The sequence below is a fragment of the Aptenodytes forsteri genome, unplaced genomic scaffold, assembly GCF_000699145.1.
Source record: "Aptenodytes forsteri isolate BGI_AS27 unplaced genomic scaffold, ASM69914v1 Scaffold201, whole genome shotgun sequence".
In the NCBI taxonomy this organism is placed as follows: Eukaryota; Metazoa; Chordata; class Aves; order Sphenisciformes; family Spheniscidae; genus Aptenodytes; species Aptenodytes forsteri.
The window spans coordinates 1,457,452-1,479,997 of NW_008796209.1; the positions used below are offsets into that span (position 1 = coordinate 1,457,452).

Consider the following 22,546-nt stretch of genomic DNA (forward strand, 5'->3'; position numbering starts at 1 on the left):
CCTATGAAGAAAGGCTGAGAGAGTTGGGGTTGTCTAGCAGTCTATCAGTACTTAAAGGGGGCCTACAGGAAAGATGGGGAGGGAGTCTTTATCAGGGAGTCTACTGATAGGATGAGGGGTAACAGTTTTAAACTGAAAGAGGGTAGATTTAGATTAGATATTTAGGAAGAAATTCTTTACTGTGAGGTTGGTGAGACATTGGAATAGGTTGCCCAGAGAAGTTGTGGATGCCCCCTCCCTGGAAGTGTTCAAGGCCAGGTTGAATGGGGCTTTGAGCAACCTGGTCTAGTGGAAGGTATTCCTGCCCATGGCAGGGGGGTTGGAATGAGATGATCTTTAAGGTTCCTTCCAACCCAAACCATTCTATGATTCTATGATTCCTTCCTTGTGCCTCTCAAATTCATATTTGGCAGAGAAATATTTTGCTAGAAAACAAAGCATTTGGCCTAGCAAAAGTCCTTGGGGCTTGCAACAGGCTGTGTACGAACCTAAGTGGTGTATAATATGGAGCTGATCTTAACTTTCATTAAATCTTTGGAGTGAATAGTGGATTGGGAATTCTCTACTAATTATTTTTTCCACTGTTTGCTTTCCAGATAGAGGGGGCCCAGGCTTCTTGCACAAAAAGAGGGAGAGGAAAATGGCATACCTCCAAACATACTCTCTCAGTCCCTGCAGGTTGACTTTTCCCCTCTAGAAGCGAGCTGGTTTTGTTACCAGTCATTTTCTTTATTCTAATCTAATTTAAATGCCTGATTCTGCAAATACTCATCACCAATTATGGTGTGTAGTAATGAATCCTCCTTTCAGTTTGTCTGTGCAGGATCAGATCCTGGCCAAGAAGCTGTCTGCAAGGTAAGAGAAGCATGTTCCTTGACCACGCCAATCTTATCTGACATTCATCTTGCTATCTTGTCTTCACTACCCCTCCTGAAGAGAATGGTTCTCAGTATTACTGAGGAGTTAGCTTCTTGAGGAGCTGTACTTCATGCTTTAGTGCTAAGTGCTCATGGAGCACTGAGGATGAATAGATTCAATTGACTTGAAGAGTGGCAGAACTGCTGGTGGATGAGACCTTGAGCAGAGTAAGCAATGCCTATGAAGCACAGAGGTGAGAGGGAAGCTGCAGTACCTTGCCGTTAAAGCCACTTCGCTCATTTTCTCCTCTCCCTGTTCCCTCTGAAGCACCCTGAGTGTGTCCCATTCAGGAATATCCTTATTGCAATCACCATCCATCAGCTTCAATCAGTGGAGGGCAGTAAATAAAAGACTATCCATGTTCATTGGGCAGTGCATTTGAGAAATGGGAAAATACAAGACTGTCCAGTAAGTATACCCAGTCTCCCTCTGTTTACCTGACACTACATTGTAGGAGAGTGCAACAAGAGCTGGCCCGTGATCTCAGTGTTCAACCATGACTCTTCAGCACCAGGGAGCCTCAGGACATCTATTAAATACTAGCACCCCTCTGTGAAAGCTCTGGCCCAGATTTTACACCAATTTAGCTCAGACACAGAGTCATAACAACTCCTACTTTGGATGCAGTTACACCAGTACAAGGACCCTGTACTAGCATTGCTCATGCTGATTTTACACAAGAAAGCTAGAGCAGTATAGGCATCTTTACGTGGTCTACTTCTGTCTACATGAGACCCTATTTCAGACCCAGCATTGGGAAGAACTGAGTAGATACTTTTGCCAGATACCTCAGATTGCCAGTGCTTTGGGTGTGAGTCCATACTCCTCACCCATCCTTGTGATTGGCAGGTTACATCCACTGAGTGCAAAGAAACAGTAGGATAAAATACATTGGCCATACAGATACTGGTTTTCCCTACTCACCTCATGTGCTGACAGATGGAGCTGCACATAAAAAGCCATCTCTGAAGGCTGTCAGGGGCACACTTGCTTCTGGAACATGAACTGAGGTGATTGCTAAGACCTGAACTTGTGTTCATGGTGCTCCCATCAGCAAGGCAGAACATAAGCCCAACATCCATCACAGCTTCTTTGAACCCTGCACTGCAGGCTGTCAGTCTAGCCAGAAACCCAGCAATCTCATTTATGCAAAAACAAAAACAGGAAGACAGCTCCTCCTGATGGGAATAAAGATTAATTCCAGCAAAGCAGCATAGATCCTGAATTGCAAATTATGATGATAATATTTCCTTGTTCAGAAGAGACTGTCTCATGCCAAAGAAACGCCATTAACATCAGAAACCCCATCCAAATAAATCACTGGTGAAAACTCCAGAAATGGGATACAAAAGCAAGGGAGAGGCTAGGGCCCTCTTTGTAAAGAACTCACCACGCTGGAGTGAAATGGACCCACAGTAAACAAGGGACCTTTTGTTTCAAGAAGTATACTTTGGGCAGTAGGACAAATGTGTTATTTGTATCTTGGCAGTGCTCCCAAATGCATGCTGCACAAAAGAGTGGTGATGTAATTATGGCCACCACAGACCCAAAGATCTGGGTTCTGTTCCTGGCTCTACCCCAGCCCCTGTGTGACTCCAGGATTATTTCCTCTGGCCAGGACTCATCTTGCCTCACTTTAGCCATCTAAGAGACAGGCATCTAGGCTAGGTGCTCTGCCTAGGCTCACTCTACAGTCCATGGGGAGAGACCACCCATTCCAGAGGGCTACTTGGCTCCTCTCTTGGACACCAGGCTTACAGCAGGATGGATGGCCTCTGGATGTGCTGATCTCTCACTGCTGACTAAAGGGGAAGCTTAGGGCAGAGAATCAGCTCCTAGCTGTTAGCTGGCTACAGCTGGCTGAGATGAACTATGCCCTCTGTGTCTGCTATAAAAGTGGGATAAGAAGTCTTCTGGACCTCTTGCCCACTTAGATGGCAAACCACTGACTTAGGGGCCGCCTTCCTCTGCATTTCTGTGTTGCCCCCGGCACAGTGGACCCTGGCAGAACTAACACAAACAACAAATACTTCTGCACAAACCAGAAAGCACACATCAAGGTCTTGCTTAGTGTAACAAGTTAGAACAACTGTCTGAACAGGCTAAGCAGGGAGGTTACCATCCTTGAGCTTGTATCTCTCCTCCTGCGCCTGGGTGGCAGGGCAGTGGGAAGGCACTGCCTGATTCCTACACTCTCTGAGCCCAGGGGCTGTGAGCACAATAAGATTTTGCTGTGCTGTACAAGGCGAGGAATATCCTGAGCACTTCTCACCATGCTTTCTTTTGCAAAGGCTGATCCTAATCTGCTCTTTAGAATAGCTGCTGCCTGCTGAATTAAAAAGATTGTCAGGCCAATTTAGGCTTCTTGGCAAACTAACAGGAACATTTCCAGGGCTCAGATGGAGTGAACTTCAACAGAAAAACATCATTTTAAGAGGAAAATGAAATGTTGCAATATTGCAAGCAGAACTCAATCCTTACTAGTATAAGTGAAGACAACCCATCTGGTTTCATTGTCAGAACACAGAGAAGTACATAAGAATGGCTATTTGGGACCACACCAAAGGTCCCTGTAGCCAAGTATCTTATCTCCAAGAGTACTGAGTAGCAACTGCTTAAATACTGTAAGAACATCAGCAGATACAGAACTATCCCCTTGTATATACTCAGAGCTCCCAGCAACTCACAGTTATGAACTTACTGAATCAGATGGTTTGTCCTTCCAACAGCAAACTGGCCCTCAATGAATTTATCTAACCTCTTTTGAATCCATGTGTATCTCTGTCTTCCAGATCACAAAGGAAGAAAGAAAAGTTCCATGATTTCATTATGTATCATATTCTGGTTTAAATTTGTCTTAGTCCTGCTACTCAATAATTTCATAAGGTCTCCCTCATTCTTGTATTGTGGGCAGTAATGAACATTTGACCTCTTTTCACTCTCTCCATGCCACTCAGGATTCTAGAGACCCATACCAAGTCCCTCTCCCTTGTCTGCTGTAAGAGTCCTAATCTGTTTTTGCTCTCTGATACAAAAGTCATTATATATATTTCTGTTCATCCTTCCTGCCCTTTTCTGGACCTTTTCCAATCCTTCCACAGCCTAACACATTCTTCTTCGGAGTTCACATCCAGAACTGCACACAGTAATCAAGATGTCAGTTTATCATGAATCATTTTGTTCTCTTTTTAGTTTTCTATTGTTGTTCCCACTGCTGCTTTATATGTAGTTTTCTATTTTCTTTCCACTGTATCCAGAAGTTTAGTTTTCTTCTTCTGTCATAGTAATTCCCATCAATTTTTGTTTTGCCTTTTTGACTATTGCTGAGCACTACCAAGTGTTTGAAAAGAAATTACTTCAAGATCACTTTCCTAAATAGCAGCAATCTTCTTGGAGCCCAGTGCTGAGCTTTTTATCCCACACACACTATATTTCTCAACAATGAATTTCATTAGTCATTTTATCACAGCTGAGAGCCCTCAGCGTTCATTCAAAATGGTGTTCGTTTAAAATAAATACCAAATGACTTGCCTTGGTAGTTCAGAATATTCACAACAGATTCTAACTTTTTCAGCCCAAGCAACACTACCAAAAATGTCCACCTGTAATCTGAAATTAACTGAAATGACTGGTGAGCAAAGATGTAGCTACTGGTAAGGCCTTCTCTTAGGCTCCCCCACTCTCTGTCCTCCACAAAGAATTCCTAGGGCTGGGATATTTAGGGTAAAAATGTTAGTGCCTAATCATGCTATCTGCAATTCTCAGCCACTGGTTACCTGTAGCACCATGACTGATCTTTATTTCAAGCCAGACGGAGAATTATTAGTGCCCTACAGAAGAGTCAGCTTTTACTTACATAAGTAAAATACTAACACTCAGAGAAGGACAACTGTCCTGCTAGAGACAATGGGGAGACTGACTGGGTCAAAACACCTAGTCCTTCTCACAGATCTAATGCCTGTAGTCTGACTGTTTTGTAGTCTGTCCTCCTCTTGCAGCAAGGAGAAGGCTCTGCTGCCTTTGTGGTACTGTTCTTTTCTCAGCCCCTCTCTGCTTTGTGTCAGAGTTAATGGTAAGACCTGGGGGGACATCTTCGCAAGGAGCAGATGCCCTGGAGATGTGCAGGTGGGGTACTGCTGTGATATTCACAAACTCTGAGAAAAAGCCAGTGGAGTCTTAACACTGTTTGGGATTTCGGCCATTCACTGTATTCCCTTGTTAGTTAACACCACCCATCTGATGCAAAGTTGAGGCTTTAAGGTCACTGTTCACTATGTGAGAATGCCAGCAGCGTGACCCTACAGCAGCTACTAACAGTGGAGAAGAGCAGAGTCCTAGCAAGTCCCAGAGGCACTTTCAGGGGATCTGAGAAATTTATTGAGTAGTCTGCTGAGAAGATAACATTGAGGAGCCAACACTACCTGGGCGAGAAAGACCCCAGGAAAACTTGTCTCGCAACTGGTCTCCTCCCTTTGGGAATTTCCCTGGGAAGCAGTGGTCGTGAGGGGGAACTACCAGAATGCTGTCCCCTGCCTAAGAAGCTATTCACGATAGTCAGCATTTCAGGCAGAGCTAGAAAGTAGAAAAGAGTGAGAGAATGTTTTTTCACAGTGACATTACTATCCCATCTACACAGGAGTAGTGTAGGGGGAGATGTGAAGACAAGAATTCCGAATACAGCAGTCAGTGTGTCTGTAAGCAACAAGAGATACTGAATAGGAGGAAATGCAAGGTTGTTGATATGGATTCCCATGTTCTAAAATTAAAAAAAAAAAAAAGATAAACTGAGCAGGTACATGTAATGCACACAGCAAAACAACAACAAAAAAAGGTGAGAAAACATCAATTTTTTAGAATTCTTTTCCACTTCCTGATTGTGAGAGCAGTAATACTGGATAGAGGTTAATATGGAGTAACACAGCAACCCCTGAACTTTGTGTTCATTGCTACTCAAAATTATTCCATGTCCAATCCCAGACACTACAGCAGGGAAAGTGCCTTTTCACAACATCCAGGCCTGATGTCCCTAATGGAGGGCTTATCCTTTAAGACACCCCTGGAAGGTGTCTCCTAACAAGAAAGCAATGAGTTTACACTTAGAGAAGTTTCTTATGACTAGCTTCTGGCAAAACATAACATATCTGGTCTTTCAGCAATTAGAAGGGCAGAAACAGAGCAATCAGAGCCCATCAAGTAAGAAAAAAAGGGTTAAGTGGTGCTTCTAGAGGCAGGTCCTTGACCAAAGGGAGAGTCAGCACTGTCATAAGCCAAAAGCCCTGGCTAACACTGCCTATGCCTATGCATTTCTGAATGTTTATGTCATGGAATGTAAAGGCCTAATCCCTATCAAGTTAAATCTCAATTTATTGCTTTGAAATTAGGTGAGTCCTTGCTATGAGATGCAATCCATGCCCCAGAATATTATATGATTTGATCTCAGTGCACCTGTTTAATACTTTAAATCTCTCAATGATTCTTTTGCATTTGTTACTTACAAGAGCCATACCCCACTGCAAATAGGTCCTTGTACTTTGGGTTCCTGTAATGAGAAAATACGTGTAAGATTGCATTTATCATTAACCATATAGTTCCACAGAAATGCACAGTGTTTCACACATTTATAGCAGAGTTCATTCTCACAGGACTGCATACAGTCTGAGGGCTTGACCCTTTGAACATATGCACTAGTGTATGAGTAATTCTTCCAGACTCAAGAGGCATAAAAAAATAGAACATCAGAAGACCACAGCAGTAGATGAAAAGGATAAAAAGGGCACAGACAGACATGATGCCAATCTTCAGCACTTCTTACCCATTTCATAATCATAGAAAGTTTACTTTTAAAAGTTGGGTCTTTGAGGAAAGGAAAAAGGCAGGAATGTGTCCACTTCCACCTTTCAGGGGCAAGAATAAAGGAGTTTCTAAACCACAGCAGCATAATACCCAATAAACTTACTTTCCCTACCTGTTATTAAATAAAGAGGGATGCTTCAAGACACAGCTATCAGTTCATGAATTCATTATCATTCCCACAGACCAGGAAGGGAAATTCCCTTCTGACCTGGTTGGTGAACAGTATGTTTGCTGAGGCATATTGACTATGAGCAATTAGCCATCTACTATGTTTTCTGACGTCCCTTTATCTGAAAAACATCTACCTTCTTTACAACTTCTGCTGTGTGTGGACAGTTACTGTAGGGTTTACATGGGATAAAGGTCAGTACTGCTGCTGTCCCTGAGCTCACACAGCACAACCAGTGGATAACAATCCTGTAAAATGAATGAATGTGAAAATCATCTAATGAGTGTTTTCTCTGACTTGCTATTCCGAATTGATAAAATAAAGACCACTTCTCTCTTCATTTGTCCTGTCCTTTTTCACTTGGGCTAATACCTAGACATCCTAATGCTCTTGCTCTATCCACTAAACACACTGTCACTACTAACAATATGAGAATAAAAATTAAATTAGAAAAGCTTATCACATAAGGCAATTTGGGGTCATTCTTCCAATTTCAGGGCCATCCTTCTGTTATCATTTCTTGGAGACAAGAATAACAGCAGCACAAACTACCTATAAAAGATGCCTTTTCTCCCAATTTTGCATCTCATTTTACTGTCATTTTGTAATTCTCACACAACTGCATCCTTGATATTCTATTAAAGTATAATTACTGCGGTGGCTTGAAAGGACAGAGCAATCCTGCTCTGTGTCTCCGTAGATCCACTTTGGCAAGACACAGATGTGTCAACGCTGCCCTACAAACAAGTGAGGGGAGGCCTAGCTGCAGGGGAGCACAAGGCAGGAGCTGACTATGTATGTCTCATGCTCAGTGCATGAACCAAGCCAGTTCTGGGGAGATTCAAGCATGTTAAGAAGTAAAAGGAATCATTCAGATTGGTGATGAGTGGTTTTTTCATGGTAATAACCACGGCAATAACATCTCAGAAAAAGACAGTTGATTTGAAAGTATCAGTAATTGGTTTTGGACTGACCAGAAATAAATATGCAAAAGTCGTCTGCAGGGTAAATGCCTACTAAACTGAACTGTATAACTGTAACATATATATAAATTTATATACTAAACTATATAACTGTATAAGATCCCAGTACGCAAATACCACTGTTGTCTGGTCAGCAACTGAATATGTACCATGCATAAAGGTCTTGTCTGGCACTGGCATCAGTGCCTCAGCATCTTATAGTCCATGGTGATACCTATCTGGCACATGCAATGTCTGCATTTCCCTTTCTGCTGCTTTAATTCTTTTGTGTTGACACTTGTCAAAAATACAGTCTCTATCCCTTCTCCTCCCCTGGGCTTTTTAGGATTGATTCCTACAGCATATTGTCCAAAGATATGACATGTTTATCCCAGCTTTCCCAAGAAGGGACTCTTCTTTGCTCTGCTGACTGCACTCACTTTGCCCTAGTGCTGCACAGAGTCTGCTGTGCCTTCACCTTTTGCTGAATGGCACAAGCCTGGCACGTTCAGCCTTACACAAGGTGCTTTGCATCCAGAAGGACCAGGCACGTCTAGGTGCTGCCAAAGCAGCTGACTGTAATTATTCAAAACAGTGTTCCCAGAGAAACCAGCCCTGCCTTGTAAGGTGCCATGACATTCCATTCCATTCCCCTGCAAACTGCCGAGAGTAAGTTTGTAGTAAAGAGACTTACCAGGAGATGGCAGTAACTGCAAGTCTCTTGGTTTTGTCATACTGGAACTTCCAGAGAGGGAGGAGGGTTCCTTGCTGGTCTCTGTATTCATCCGAGGCATCCTCAAAATATTTAAAATCTAAAACAAAAAAATCAAGGAAAAGGTCCCGGTGAACAAATAGGAAATAAATCAGCATGGTGCAGTGCCAGGGAAGCTTTAAAAAACACTCTGTTATCCTCACAGCCTCTGCACAACCCAATTGTTAGTATAAAAACTGTCTCAGCCCTTAAGTCTCAACTCCAATCCAGCACCTAAGTCCTGTAAATGCATTTTAGCAAGCCCCAAGTCTTCACACAAAAAAAGCTGATGATCTAAAAGCAGACAAAGGATGAACAAGAAAGCAGAAGCCCGGAGTGAGGAGTGACCTCAGACCACCCCTGGAGCAAAACCCTTGCAAAATAACATCAAGACTGAGTATGTCTCTGTGGCTGGGACCTGTATGCCAGCAGAGAGATGCTCGGCACTGGCTGCTGTCACCACCACCTGCATCCAGGACGGAAGTACCTGCTGAGGGAGGGAAATGCCACAGGGAAGGCAATGCTGACCAAACCTGCAGGGCCTAGCCTGCTCAGAGCAGGGCTGATGTGGCATGCCCTTTGAATGCCTGCAGTCTGCTGTCCTGTTTGCCTTGTGTGAGTCAGCACGTCCTGGTCCTGCTCATTTTAGTTCTGTTTCTCTATTCTATTCTGTTCTGTTCTGTTCTGTTCTACCCTTGCTACAGCTGTGGCCACTCATCTGCAGGAGTTGTGGCTTGAGTCAGAAGCATCTCCCAGCAGGATCGTACCTTGTGCAATGTCGTCAAATGTGTTCTGATTCACCATGCGCTCCATTATTTTAGCAGCCTTTGAGATCTTGGTTATATCATCACTCTGTTGAAAAGAAAAACAAGGAAGAGAAAATGTATTTTCTGTCTATTTACAAGTCCTTCAGACCTTGTGTAACTGAAAAACTTGAGTCCTTTGATCTTGAATACAGGATAATTTGAAGCTTCTCACACCGGCACCTAATGATAAGGGCCCTTGAATTAAGGCAATGACTTTATTATAAGTTTAGCAAGATGCCATCCAGAGCTGAGCTGCAGTAACTTCAGTGTTTGTTCCTGATTTAGCTCAATTGGAAGGTACTTATCTGTGAAGGTAGTTAGAGTCTTGTCTTTCTTATCTCATTCAAGCTACCTCATGATGGGATGAGCTAAAAGCACACACATGATCCCTCCCCCATCTCACCTGATGATAGTTCATTAGCTTCAGTAATGAAATCATAGATGCTTGATAATGCATGAGCATCCTCTCGTCTCTAACTGGAGAGCTTTAAGGTCTTGTGTGTTAAGTAAAGATCACAGGATTTAGAAATCCTTCAGTCAATCACTGGGCAATTCCAACTTGATGCATTCATAGATTCATAAGTTGATACAATATATAACAAACATGCAAAGGACAATTTGCTGTCCAGCTCTTGTGGAAATTGTTTTGATTATGTGGAAAATCCCATCCTCTTGGGCAGGGTACACCACAAGTGGGCAAGCCTGTGTACGTGAAGGTATGCAGACATACCTTCAGGTATGCAAGTATTGGAAACCTTTTGGGGAGTGGCATCTTGCAAGGCCAGCAGTCCCTAGGTAACTGTATCAGTAATATCATGTAAGGCTAAGATTGCCTAGGAAACTACACCAGAAATAGCGAACTTGGGTATAGAGATAGCAAAAATGTGACCAATGGGGAAAAAGTAATCAGGGGCAGGTTGTTGATATGGAAGGAGACAAGGGTGGAGAAAGGGAACAATCCAGATGGATGGGGGAAGAAGCAGCATGGACAAAGGGAGAAAAGGGAGCATAACAGGGACTGTTTGACTGTCAGCAGAAGGCTGGTTAGTATGCTTGTCTGACAGAGCCCTGTGCCTGATCACCAGAGTCTTATAACCATCTTCTTACTAAACGCTATTCCTAACTATTTTTTGTGTGAGTGTGCTCGCTATCCTTTGCGTGTGTATGTGCAATCACTAGCAAAATCCAAGCTGGATTAACCGGCAAGTAGGACAAGAAGCCTGGGTGCCAGCAACTGGAAGAACAGAATTTAAAAGTTCCCAGAATGTGCTGGGCCACGAGGATGATGCCAGCACAGCTCTGCGCAACGATGTGAGAATGCCAAGGTGTATGCAAAGTGCTCTGTCAGCATGCTGCTCCAAGGACCTGAATCCCCATCTACTACCGCTGCCCCAAAGCCCCATCAGTGTTTCAAAGCCTTTCATCTTCAAACCCCTGCTAGGGACTGATGGCTGCCAGCACAGCATGATTTCCTCAACAGTGACGACACTGAAAAGAAACTTGTCATCCTTGACACAGCTCAGAGAATGCCCTGAACTTGAAAAGAAAAAGTGAAATGACTTGCCAAAACTACACTGCACAGTCACAGTCAGACCCAAGAACATGACTTCAGATTATGTGCATTCCAGCCCTCTGCTTCTTTCTTGGGCTCTGCACAGTCTCGAGGGAGACTGAGTGTCTTGCTTCAAAGAGCATGAAACCCAAAGGACTACACAAAGATGACAGGACAAAGGAGAAAAAAAAAGCAATCCTATAATCTGCAACACCTTTTATAAATCCATAGTTTGCCTACACCTTCAGTAATGTGTGCAGTCGTCTTCTCCCATCTCAGAAAGGATAAAGTAGAACTTGGAACCAAGTTCAGAGAAGGGCAACAAGGATGGTCCCAATCTGGAATGGTTTCTGTACCAGGAAAAACTGAGTAGGCTGGGACTTGCCAGTCTGGAGAAGACATGGCTTGGGAAGACATGAGACAGGTCTATGAAATCCTAAATGGCCCAGAGAGGACGGACAGGGACTGACTGTTCACTGTCTCTTCTGATACAAAAAGTAGGGGTGTCAAGTGAAGCTAGTGGAAGTCAAGTTCAAAATAAACAAAAGGAGGTGACTCTTACAGAAGGATGACACATCTGTGCAATGCCTTGTCAAAGGATGTTGTAGATGCAAGAACTTTACATGGTTTCAAGGAAGACTGAACAAGTACTTCCATCTATGTGCCAAAGCACATCAAGCTTAGGAAATAGCTGATACTAGTTGAAGGCTGGAAGAATATTTGGGACTGGCATATACTCTTGCTGTGTTCTTACCCTTCCTTACACATTCACTTGTGGTTAGATCCTTGATCTGAATCATTGTGGCCACTCTCATGTTCTTCAGGTTTTCGCTGGGTCTGTGGGAGGAATTCTTAAGAACAGCACAGAGAATTTACTGTCATGTTCAGAATTTAAGAAATCACAGGAAAAGATGTTTCCAAATTTTAACACAGTATGATATTCCCTAGACTTCAGGAATTCATAAATATTAAGAGAAATTAAAGAGGAAGAGAAAGGGAATGCATGAAACATCTCAAGTAGAAATTAATACTCCCAATTGCTGGGATTTCTCTTTCGACTTTAAGTTGCCATTATTGCTTCTGCCACAATAAGACCTGTCTTTCTCTAAAACACTTCCTAAAAAAAAGCAATTCACCTTTGCTAATACTTGTCCAGCAATATTGAGATCATTACTATAAAAATGCCATTGGCTGCCACCAGCATATTGCTCTGAGTGAGCTTAATTGACAGAGGTTAAATGTTGAAAAGGTTACAAGTTGATTTAGAAAAAGAGAAGCGCAATAACCACTTTTCTCTCCAACATTGTAAAAGTCATAGTTACGAGGTATAAAGAACAGATCCCCTGGAGTCCTGCTGGTTCATCAGGTGCGTTAGCTAGGCTGTCTTCCATTCATCTATTATGCAGGCAAAAAAAAATCTCTTCCGTTTTAACATGCACCTGCTACCGGAAGGAGCTGGGGAAGAATGGCAGTGCTGTACCCTACAGACATGAGCAGGATTACAGCTCTTGTTCTCTTACACATCCAAGGAAACTTGCACTGCAAGCATTCTGAATTTCCAATCTGAGACATCATTCTGGACTGAAGATCAGAAGATAAGGCTTACTTTATGTGTTTTCAAAGATGAATGCTAGATCCTGCTTCATCTATAATTTTTTTTCTCAGCAGAAAGCAGGCCTTAAACAAAAAAAACCCCGTAAATACAGAAACAATGTATTATTCAATGGAATTTTTCCTGCAATGCAGGAAACTCTCCAGATGAATCAAAAGAGCTTTAAGTCAGCTTTCCTGTCAGATAGCTGTGCTATTAGCAATGCAGCCATGAATAACTACATTTTTGGCATTAAACTGGATCAGAGTATGTTATTTTCTCATTGGATCCTGTCCTATTTCAGGTTTGATTTATTCTGAATGTTACTGAAATAAATCTTCAGTGGAAGTGATAGGCCTAATTCATCCTTTTTTTAAAGATCTGTGTGAAACTATTTTTTGTTGTAGGCCAACTCTGGGCTAGCTAGGCAAATGTTATGGGAGCTCATCAGCTAACAAATTTGTTTTGTTTATTTCTGTGCATAAATTATTTTTAGAACAGCAACAATGTTAATGGAATCATATGTAAGATGGATAATGGGCTAGTACTTTGAAAATAAATGTCTTGGTCTTGCTCTACTGTTCATTAACACTAATTGCTTCATATTTGCCTCTCAGCAGCTAGCCAGTCGCAATGTGTAACTCCAGTAAACTGAAGCATGAAAAAAGACTTCTGCTGGTGTATAATTGCATATCCAGAAGACAAACCCCACCCTAAAACCAGTGCAGTAACTGCTCATATCTCTGGCAATACATGTACTGGCAATACTAGAAGAACTCCTGGCTTGCAAAGAAAAAAGCAAGGTACAGGGATGTTGTCACCTCTTTCCCAGCACTGCAAACACCCACTGCAAATCCCAAATAAAGTCCTCCAGGTTGAATCCTGTCAAGTAGTTATTCATTTCCAGAATTGTACTCATCTGTTCATTTTCACTGTTTGCTTTTAATTCTGATACTCTGTAAACAGCAGATTGAAGACAAGGGAGTCGGTAACAACTCATCCACTCCTTGGGATGACCAGGAACAGGTGAACAATAATGTGAAGGTTAATTGCATTCAAATTTCAGCTGTTATTTCAAAAATAACTGTGGTCATCCAAGAGCTTCCAAATGATAATTATGACCCTGTGGGCTGGGCTGTCTCACCAGGCATATCTCAGAAAGGGGTAATGCTATAGTGAGATAGACAAGTCAGACAGGACCTCACATGATTCAGGAATGCATATTTCTCTGTTAAATATAAATTTTGTTTGGACTTTTTAAGAAACTGTTCAACGACTTCTGCTTCAGAGGAGATTAGAGGCTGTTTCAGTGCAGTAAGTTCCAGCTTTAACATATTCCTAACTGGTTCACATCCATCTGCACTTTTGTCGACACTATCCCCTGCCTTACTAATTCTTCTCCCTCTCTCTTATCTACCTCAGATTCCCTCTCTACCTTTGCACTACCAGACAAATATGCTAAGATTTTTTTAGTCTCTTGTAATCAAGCTTTCCATTTCTTATATTCTTTTCCATACCTATGCAGGTTTGTAATCGATCATCTTTGAAAAGAGGTGATCAAAATCATATATCCTTGTACTACTCCAGATAAGGTATCACCCTGCCTTACATAACAGAAATAGTATTTCTCTGCTATCCCTCACACAATATATTCCAGCAATGTACTTGCCTTCTCACAGCCACATCACAACTCACCAACCGACACACTCATGTTTCTCCCTGGCATTTCAAACTGTAAGTCCTCACCTTATCGAAGATTGCTTTGATACTCGAAAAAGCACAGTCTTCCTCTCCACCGGTCCCTCTCAATCTGTACTAATAACAACTTTTCTGGTTTATCTAATAATTTCCTAAAGGCACTATATCAATAGCTTTACAGAATTTCAGCTAGATTACCTTTACTATACTTTCCTTGTTAAGGGAAACCACAACTTTTTTCTTATCAAAGAAAGAGATGAGATTATTTGGACACAGCTTACCTTTGGTAAAAGTGTGCTATTTTATTCCATTTCATATTTACTCTCAATTCTCTATTCTTTCCCTCCATATTAATTCTATTGCCTCATACACTGCTAAAGGTCAGGCTAATGGAACCATTTTTACCCCTCTTACATATAATATATTCTTGTTCTACTCCAATTACATTGGAGTAATTAGATAAATTCATTAAAAGTCCTTACTATCAGACTTGTGATTTCATGCCTTGTCATCTCAGGGTGAGAGGAGCTAGCCTGCATCAACTTAATTGCATTAAGCTCTTGCATTTTGCTTCTACCTCAGATACTGTCATTTCTATGCTCACACAACAACATGAGGAGGGTCGTACTGGATCAGACGAAGAGTATCTCTGGGCCAGAATCCTCTCTGTAATCAGAGCCATAAGCAGATGGCTCAGGAACAGTAAGAACAGGACAAGCAGATACAACACTTCTGCCTAGTTTCTCCGCTTCCAACTATTTTCAGCTCAGAAAATTTCGTATCATTCCTCTTTGGTATTCTGTGCTCTCCATATTCTGTTTGCTGCCTTTACTGAAAACTGAGGAAAAGTTTCAAATGTTGTATCATTGCTCTTGGATGTAGCACATCCTCTTCTCTCTAGATCCATTTCAGTGACAGACGTATTGAGTTTTCCAAGAGTCCCTCATCACATCCTCCAGTCAAATACTTTCTGTCATTCCGACTTTTATTCACTCATATTCTTCTTTACATCATTCTCATCCTTCCTTCTGCTGGAATCCCTGATTATCTCCATTCCTTTTTCTGTTGGCTGCCTCTCTCTTCTGCTTTGGCAAACCACGTCTTCCTTGCTTCTTCTCCTCATTCTTCAGTGCAGTGCATGGCTTCATTCTACTTCTTTTTCCCTAGTGAGGTGCTTCTAGTCCACTGTGAAGGCCCTCTCCTCTCCTCTCCTCTCCTCTCCTCTCCTCTCCACTCCTCTCCTCTCCTCTCCACTCCTCTCCTCTCCTCTCCTCTCCTCTCCTCTCCACTCCTCTCCTCTCCTCTCCACTCCTCTCCTCTCCTCTCCTCTCTTCTTCCTTCTTCTTCCTTCTCTTTTCTCTGCCTTTGGCCACATTCTTTCGTGGATCATGTTCTTCCTCTCCCAGTCATCTGTTCTCTTGACCTCTTATTCAGTTCCAGTACTGTTTTCTCTTTCTTTTCATCCATTATGTTTTCAAATCCTCATCTGACCCCTACTATCACCTCCAGCTGCGGCTCTGGTTCTTGGATCTTCTCTTTCATGGCCTCCTACCATAGCAAGAGCTTCCATCAGAGATCCACCTCAGGTAATATCCACTCATTTTCTCCTCTTCTTCCCTTTGGGTTGAATCCAGTGCTATCTCAGTAGCTACCACAGTCTTTTTCTTCCTAGTAACTAGTCTGACAGAAACAATGGTGGAAATCAATTGCTGCTTCTAGCCATTGCGTTCTCGATCCAGATCAGCCACATCTCCTGCTTGATGTTCCACAGCTCCCCTTCAGCAATGATCAAAGGCAGTATGTCCTCAGAAAGTGTTTAGCTGGAAAAGCTCTGTTTCTATTACCATGTGTGGTCCAAAGCATGTAACCTGTGAGTTGGAAGCTCCACAAAACCCACTTCTCCATTTGCTGACCAGAAGTACAGATTCTGACGCCATCAACCTTTAATTTCCATAGACCTAGTCATGACCAGATGTAATGCCTGTTGTAAGTCTGATTTTAGCTTTGGATTACTTCAGGTTGCATTCTTCCAGTTAATGACTGGAAAATTCAGCAGGTTTTTCACATACTTCAAGCTGGTTCACCAGCCTCGCAGAGGGCCTCAATTTGGGACACTGGCTCTGCGTAAAGCTTTCCCTTTCACTTTTTCAGTGTATTGACTTTCTGGCTTTCCTGCAAGCCCCCTGGAAAGTGCTAAGAGTGAAAAGCAAAGCACCAAAGGGAGGGATCATGAGTGCCTGGATTTCAGCTTGCCACTGTTGTGAGTGGAGCATGCAGCAGGTTTGTTACAATACACTTTCATTGGTAGAATTTTTATTTCATTTTCATTATCAGTTTTTAGCAGTCCACCCTTTAAGCCTATAATTGTGCTGCTGACTTCAGGCTTATTCTCCAAAACGTACGCAGGTGAAAGATTTATTAGTTTTCGAAAGGACTGTGAATTTCAATGGCACAATTCACAGGAAGAAGCCTGTCAGAAGATGTTCCTGGTCTGTTTATAGTATAAGGCTTTTGATGGCACAGTGCTGCTGGTGTACCTAAACCAGCCAGATCCTCTACAGTTGAATCAGCCATGTGGTATGAAAGTGCTAAAGCCAGTTTCAGGAGCCAGCTTCTATTACATAGATATATCTTAATTGTGTTGATACATCTACACTTATTCTAGGGGCAAGCTAAGAATTGACTTCCATGTTCCTGTATTGTAGTTCTCAGTGCATTTTGCTCCAGTTATTATAGAAATTATTTCAGTTTGCCTTCTAAATGGTTTAACTTAGACTGTGGGGGGAAAGAACCACCCACAATTCTGCATAGGTCAAACTCTGTTAAACCCTAATAGAAACTTCCTGGACCCCCTGAAAACATTCTGGAACATGAAGAAAATCTTGCAGGGTTGCCATAGGGTATTCTCAGTGCTTGAGGTGGGATCACATTTTTAAGATGGGGTAATGTCACTTTAGGGGAATGGACTGTGGCATCCCTGCAAGGCACTTCTAGGCTACTCCTGAGAGCAGCCTGGATTAAGAGTCAGTATCACCCTCACAGCAAGATCACAATACCAGCTCAGAGCTTGGCAGGAGTTATGATACCTGCTACTCTGAGAAGCCAGACTAATGGCCGCTACCCCCGTTCAGGAGCCCTTGCCATTCACTCAGCTACTCCATAGGACTCAGAGTGGCTGACCTCCTCTTAGGACGATCACATCACCATGACTGAGGTATCACCATGCTGTATCACTGACCGTGGCATAGCACTTCAAACACTGGAGAGAGGCACTTCTGTCACTTTCCAACTAAATGAATAAACGATGCATCAAAGATCCCCCAGCAAATTAGGTCAAGCCTCCCAGAATCATTATTCAATTTTAAGTACATAGGCTTCAATTTCAATTAACTATTATTAACTTTTATATAAATTATACACCATTTATATGTATATAACTAGAAAATATATAAATTATAATTTTGTAACATTGTCATTAAAGTAATAAAAAATAGTGACGTGTTTCACTACAGTGCTTTAGTAACATTTTGAAAGAATCCTAAATTTCTTTGCCTTTCAGATTGGAAGACTGTACCTAAAACCTCTGCATCACTTAGAATTCTTTGAAAAGTCACACGGTGTTTCTACTTATTTCATTCTTTTATCCCTCACATGCTAATCAAAAATGAGACACAAACATGATAATGCACAAAAAAGAAAGCCATAAATCTCACTTGGAAATCAGGTTTGAAGACAAGATTATGGCTTCACACTGTTTTGTATTCCCGTAAAAAATACAGCAAAATGGAAATCCTGTTTTGGAAATACACTTCCTAGCAGAAACTAATTTTTCATTTCTTAGGGTTGTTACTTGTCAATTGAGACAACTAGCCAGCATAACTAGCAAGACAGCCAGCAAAACTTGCTAAATTTCACCTGACTTGCATTACGGATGCATCCCCCACCACTCTAAGCAGGCTTCTTCCAGCATTATGAAACATACCTGTGACTCCAGAGAGGTTAAATTTCTTCCCTTCTTCTTCTCCTCTTCTCTCTTTGCTATCTGAACTTTTGTTTTTTCTTTCTCTTTTGACCTTTCCATTTTCTGAAGCTCCTCCACATAGGCATCATAAATCTCCCACTGAGAGACAGACAGAGGCAGGATTTATCAGGACCTGATTATACTCCAGAAAGCAGCCATGTACACCATCACAAAAATATGATAGCCCTCACAGCAGTAACACTGCCACTGGAATTAGCTGAAGACAGCTGTCTTGTTGCACAAAAAGTGAAAGATTGAAGCCCAGAATTTTTAAAGCTTGTTGGGGCATGTCTTACTTTTTAAGAACACATTATTGCATTCTTAACAATTTCCTTCCCCCAACACTCTTCTTGGTGCTTTGACTCCGTATCTTTTTTGTAGGACTTTCTGTTTGGCTAATTTCCCAGTGTTTAATAGGAAACTTGCATTAAACATCTGCTTTATGACATTTCTCATGTGGTGTTGGAAAATTAAATTGTAGCTGCTTAACACAATTTAAATCTTGGACTCCAACTCTGCAGCATATGATCAAATGGAAACTGAGAGCAGTTTTACATCTTCTGCTATGCCACATGCCAGGAATGTCTTACTTGGGTAGAACCAAAAGTAATTTTTCTACTTAAGAATTATTCATTAATATTGGAGTGCTAGTATTATATCTGAAGCAGATACATTACTTTCAGAACAAAACAAAAAGCAATCTAATTCTGACACATCAGCTTAGGAGAGGGAGTATGATTCAAACACAAAATATAGAGTAGAACATTGGAATAAATAAAGCTAGCAGAAATGTTTAGCAAAAAAACATACATTGTGTTGTAAATTTGCAGGCAGAAATGAGGTGGAAAGATGTTCCAAACATCAGGGAAAGTGCAAAGAAGGTGTGATGAGAAGAGCAGGAGAAGGAGCAGAACAGAAAACTTTGGAAGAGGAAAGTATGAGCATAAGGAAGAACAAGAAAGAAAGAGTTGAGGAAAATAAGAGCTTACATTAAAATATTACTTTCTATCCCCTCAAATTTTCAACACAATAAAAAGAAAACAAGGGAAAACTTTTCCTCTTGGTTTTCAAACATTTCATGCACAATTTTAGCAACAGCCTGATTATCTTAAATAGATCTGTTCTCTCTCTAACTCTCAGGTCTTTCACTGTCAGAAGAAATGAAAGGAAAGTCCAGCTGGAGGGAGGGAAGATCTCAGGCCAATTACTCTGTGATTTCAAGTTTAGAAATAGACTGGGTTACAGTTTTCAGCTTGACAGACACCTGTACTCCCCTTCCTATCACTTTCCTATAACAGCATTTTTTAAGTTGCTGCCATTACCTGATACTTTCTTCTGGGTGTTCCTGTGGTACACTGGTAATGAAACAGTATTTTCAATACCAGTTTGGTAACTGTTTTGAAACAATATTTGCAGCAGTGACAAACACAAATACATTTTGTAAATATCTGTGAGAATTAATCAGCAGAATTGGCTGGATTCCCTTTCCAATGAAAGCTATAGCATATTTCATGGGTAAAATGTCATGCAAAATATTTTTTTTTTACATTTTTAAGAGATGGAGAAAATACTGTATAACAATTGTGGAACAGGTTTTCATCATGAATAAACAGGCATATTCCCACCACATAAAACAGAGCTAAGTGTATTGCAACAGGCTTAAAGTGGGCCTTCCACATTCCTTATTCTGTAGTTCTCATTGGGTTCAGCTTCAGGCTTTAGAAACCTGCTTTTGCATACAGCTAAACATAGACAAAGTAAAAAACACAACGTTGCATATATCAAATTCTTAACAACACTCCCAAAAACTCCATGAATCCTTGTAAATTCCTGGCTGTACAAAATCTTCAGAGGTCTCCACTCTATAAACACAATGCTCAAAGTGGGACTAGCATGCAGACATGTCCTAAGTGCTTTTTTGTTATTTTGTTCCTGCATTTTGAGACCCCATTGAACCTGTCTCTGATGGGGTCAGCTGATGGAGGTGTCCTGCAGCTGACCAGGTATTGAATGCTGGATCACAGCTCCTCCTAAATAACCAGCTCACCCACCACACAGTGATGGAAGGTGTTCAGCAACAGGACAGTCCCCACCCCAAAGACAGCTGGGTCCCCGGAGGAGTCAGTGCCTGCAAGAGGCAGCTGCAGTTGTGTCCCTGTTCCTGCAGAGCTCAGCTGCAGCCCACCTGTTGCTGAGTCCAGAACCATTCTCACACCATGGTTTCCTCATTTCCACTTGCTTAAGACTCTCTAAAGCAGACTGGCCAGGGTGGCTGGCAAGCGGTAGATCAATTAAAAGCAGCTAACAGAGACACTTTACCTTAGAAATATAAACCATTAGCAAGTTCACCCATTAAGGCAGAAAAGAGGGCCACGCTAGTTTGCTCTTAGATTTAAAGCAGAGATCAAAGCCACAGTATGGGAGTTCATTCCACTGCAAGGAATGCAAACATAGCAATTTGGTTTTTCCTTTCTCATATCTCAGTTTCCTAAATATACTCTAAAAAACCATTAAAAGTAAGAAGGATATACCTGGTTAGCAGTGGCTGAGAAATTTTTACAAGGTGTAGGCTCCGATTGACATGCTCTTTCCTGAATAAAGAAAAAGCATAAAGAAGTGTAATCTTTGCACTGAAACTCTTTGCAGTTTGGACATAGTCCAGCTGTGGAAACAGCCTTCTCATAGCAGGTAGTTAGAATAATATTGACCTAAGATTAATTCAACATCCAAAAGACTCCCAGAGCACTGCACAAACACTATCAGTGATCATGCAACTACAAACAGATTTTCTTGTGGACCAAAAGATGGTTCACAAGACCTTCTGATTTTTTTCCAACATACTTAAAATATTTAATTTCAGTATTTCATTTTGAAGGTGTTGAAACAGTTTGTTTCACCTCTACCATTTGAAACATTCTGCTACCAGTTATGGTATCAGTTATGATATCCTACCAAAGTTTTGACTTATATATTAAAAACCCACTTGGGTACAGCAGTCAAAACAAAAAAGTTGAACAGAATGATGACCTATAAACAATTCATTTGATGTTACTGAAGTAATATTTTTATCACCTTTACATCAACATTCTGAAATAAATTAATATACTTCTGTGAAACTTTCATTTCACAGAACAGCATTTTCTTTCAAAAACCTTTGTGTCAGAACATTTTTAAGAAGCTGCCTGTAGCGTTTCAGCGACCTCTGAAATTAAGCAGTCTCAGAGGTGGAAACTGCACATCCTGTACAGCACACAGCAGTACTTCACAGCTATTTAAGGTCTATATTCTGCTTTCAAAGACAGAATCACACAAAGGCACACAAGCCTCTCCCAGTAAAATCAATGGGAGGAGAATATGCAGATCTGGGGACAGAGAAATAACAAATTCCATGGCCTCCACAGGGATCTTTGAAAGATGCAGAATCTTAGCTCAGACTTTGCAGTAAGCATCCCACTGTTGGATAAACTCTCCTGAGATCCTCCATCTCTACTAGTAGGCAGAGATGGTATTCCTTCTAGGAGATAGTAGCTCCAGCAACACAGTAACTCTTAGATCTCTCCAAGCCCATCAGGTGTAAAGGCATCTCACTTTAGGTGTAATGGCTGCAAGAAGGCAGGCAGTTGCTCTCGGGAATCTGTATATACTCTGATTCCAGGGCAGCAAGGAAAACAAGAGAATTTTCTCTCTGAAACTTCTATCTCCGATTCAGAAAGCTCCTTTTTGAGCAGTCAACTGGGGGCCAACATGACCGGTACTGCTCAGTCAGGAGGCCCTGTGAAGACACTCACTGGGAATGGCTGCAGGCTCAGCAAAAAGCTTAGGGAAGGAACATAAGGTCTTGGTCTGTACTGATTGGAAAGTGCATGCACAGACTGGGAGGGAGATGTAGCAGCAGTAAAGATTTGCAGTACTTACATGGGTCTGTTACTGTAGTACCTGTGCTTAACACAAGCGTAAACACCTTTATCCTCTTAACATAGGGGCACTTATAGCTCTGCTCCAAGGGAAAGAATTGAAGTACAAGGCCATAAAGGGACTCTGTGGCAAAAGGAAATTGAATTCATGGATTCCAAGCCCTCAGCTACTACCCTAACCATTGCTCTACACTCTTTCAGATGAGAAAGTAGACATGAAAAATGGTATATCCAAGTAGAGGTTTAATGATTTACAGTAGCACCAAAACTTCTTGTAGGCTGTCCAAGAGTCCATGAAGCAAGAATTTTTC

General features: G+C 41.6%; 1 protein-coding gene across 1 annotated transcript in view; it reads right to left on the reverse strand.

Moving 5' to 3' along the window:
- The window catches only part of DNAI1 (dynein axonemal intermediate chain 1), a 157,841-nt gene that overhangs the window by 113,588 nt on the left and 21,707 nt on the right, over positions 1–22,546 (reverse strand). Inside the window, exons 8-12 of the mRNA XM_009288258.1 lie at positions 20,853–20,912; positions 18,283–18,420; positions 9,421–9,505; positions 8,597–8,714; positions 6,414–6,457 (exon numbers count right to left, since the gene is read on the reverse strand). Coding sequence (XP_009286533.1) covers positions 6,414–6,457; positions 8,597–8,714; positions 9,421–9,505; positions 18,283–18,420; positions 20,853–20,912 — 445 coding nt within the window. The remainder of the gene's footprint in view (positions 1–6,413; positions 6,458–8,596; positions 8,715–9,420; positions 9,506–18,282; positions 18,421–20,852; positions 20,913–22,546) is intronic.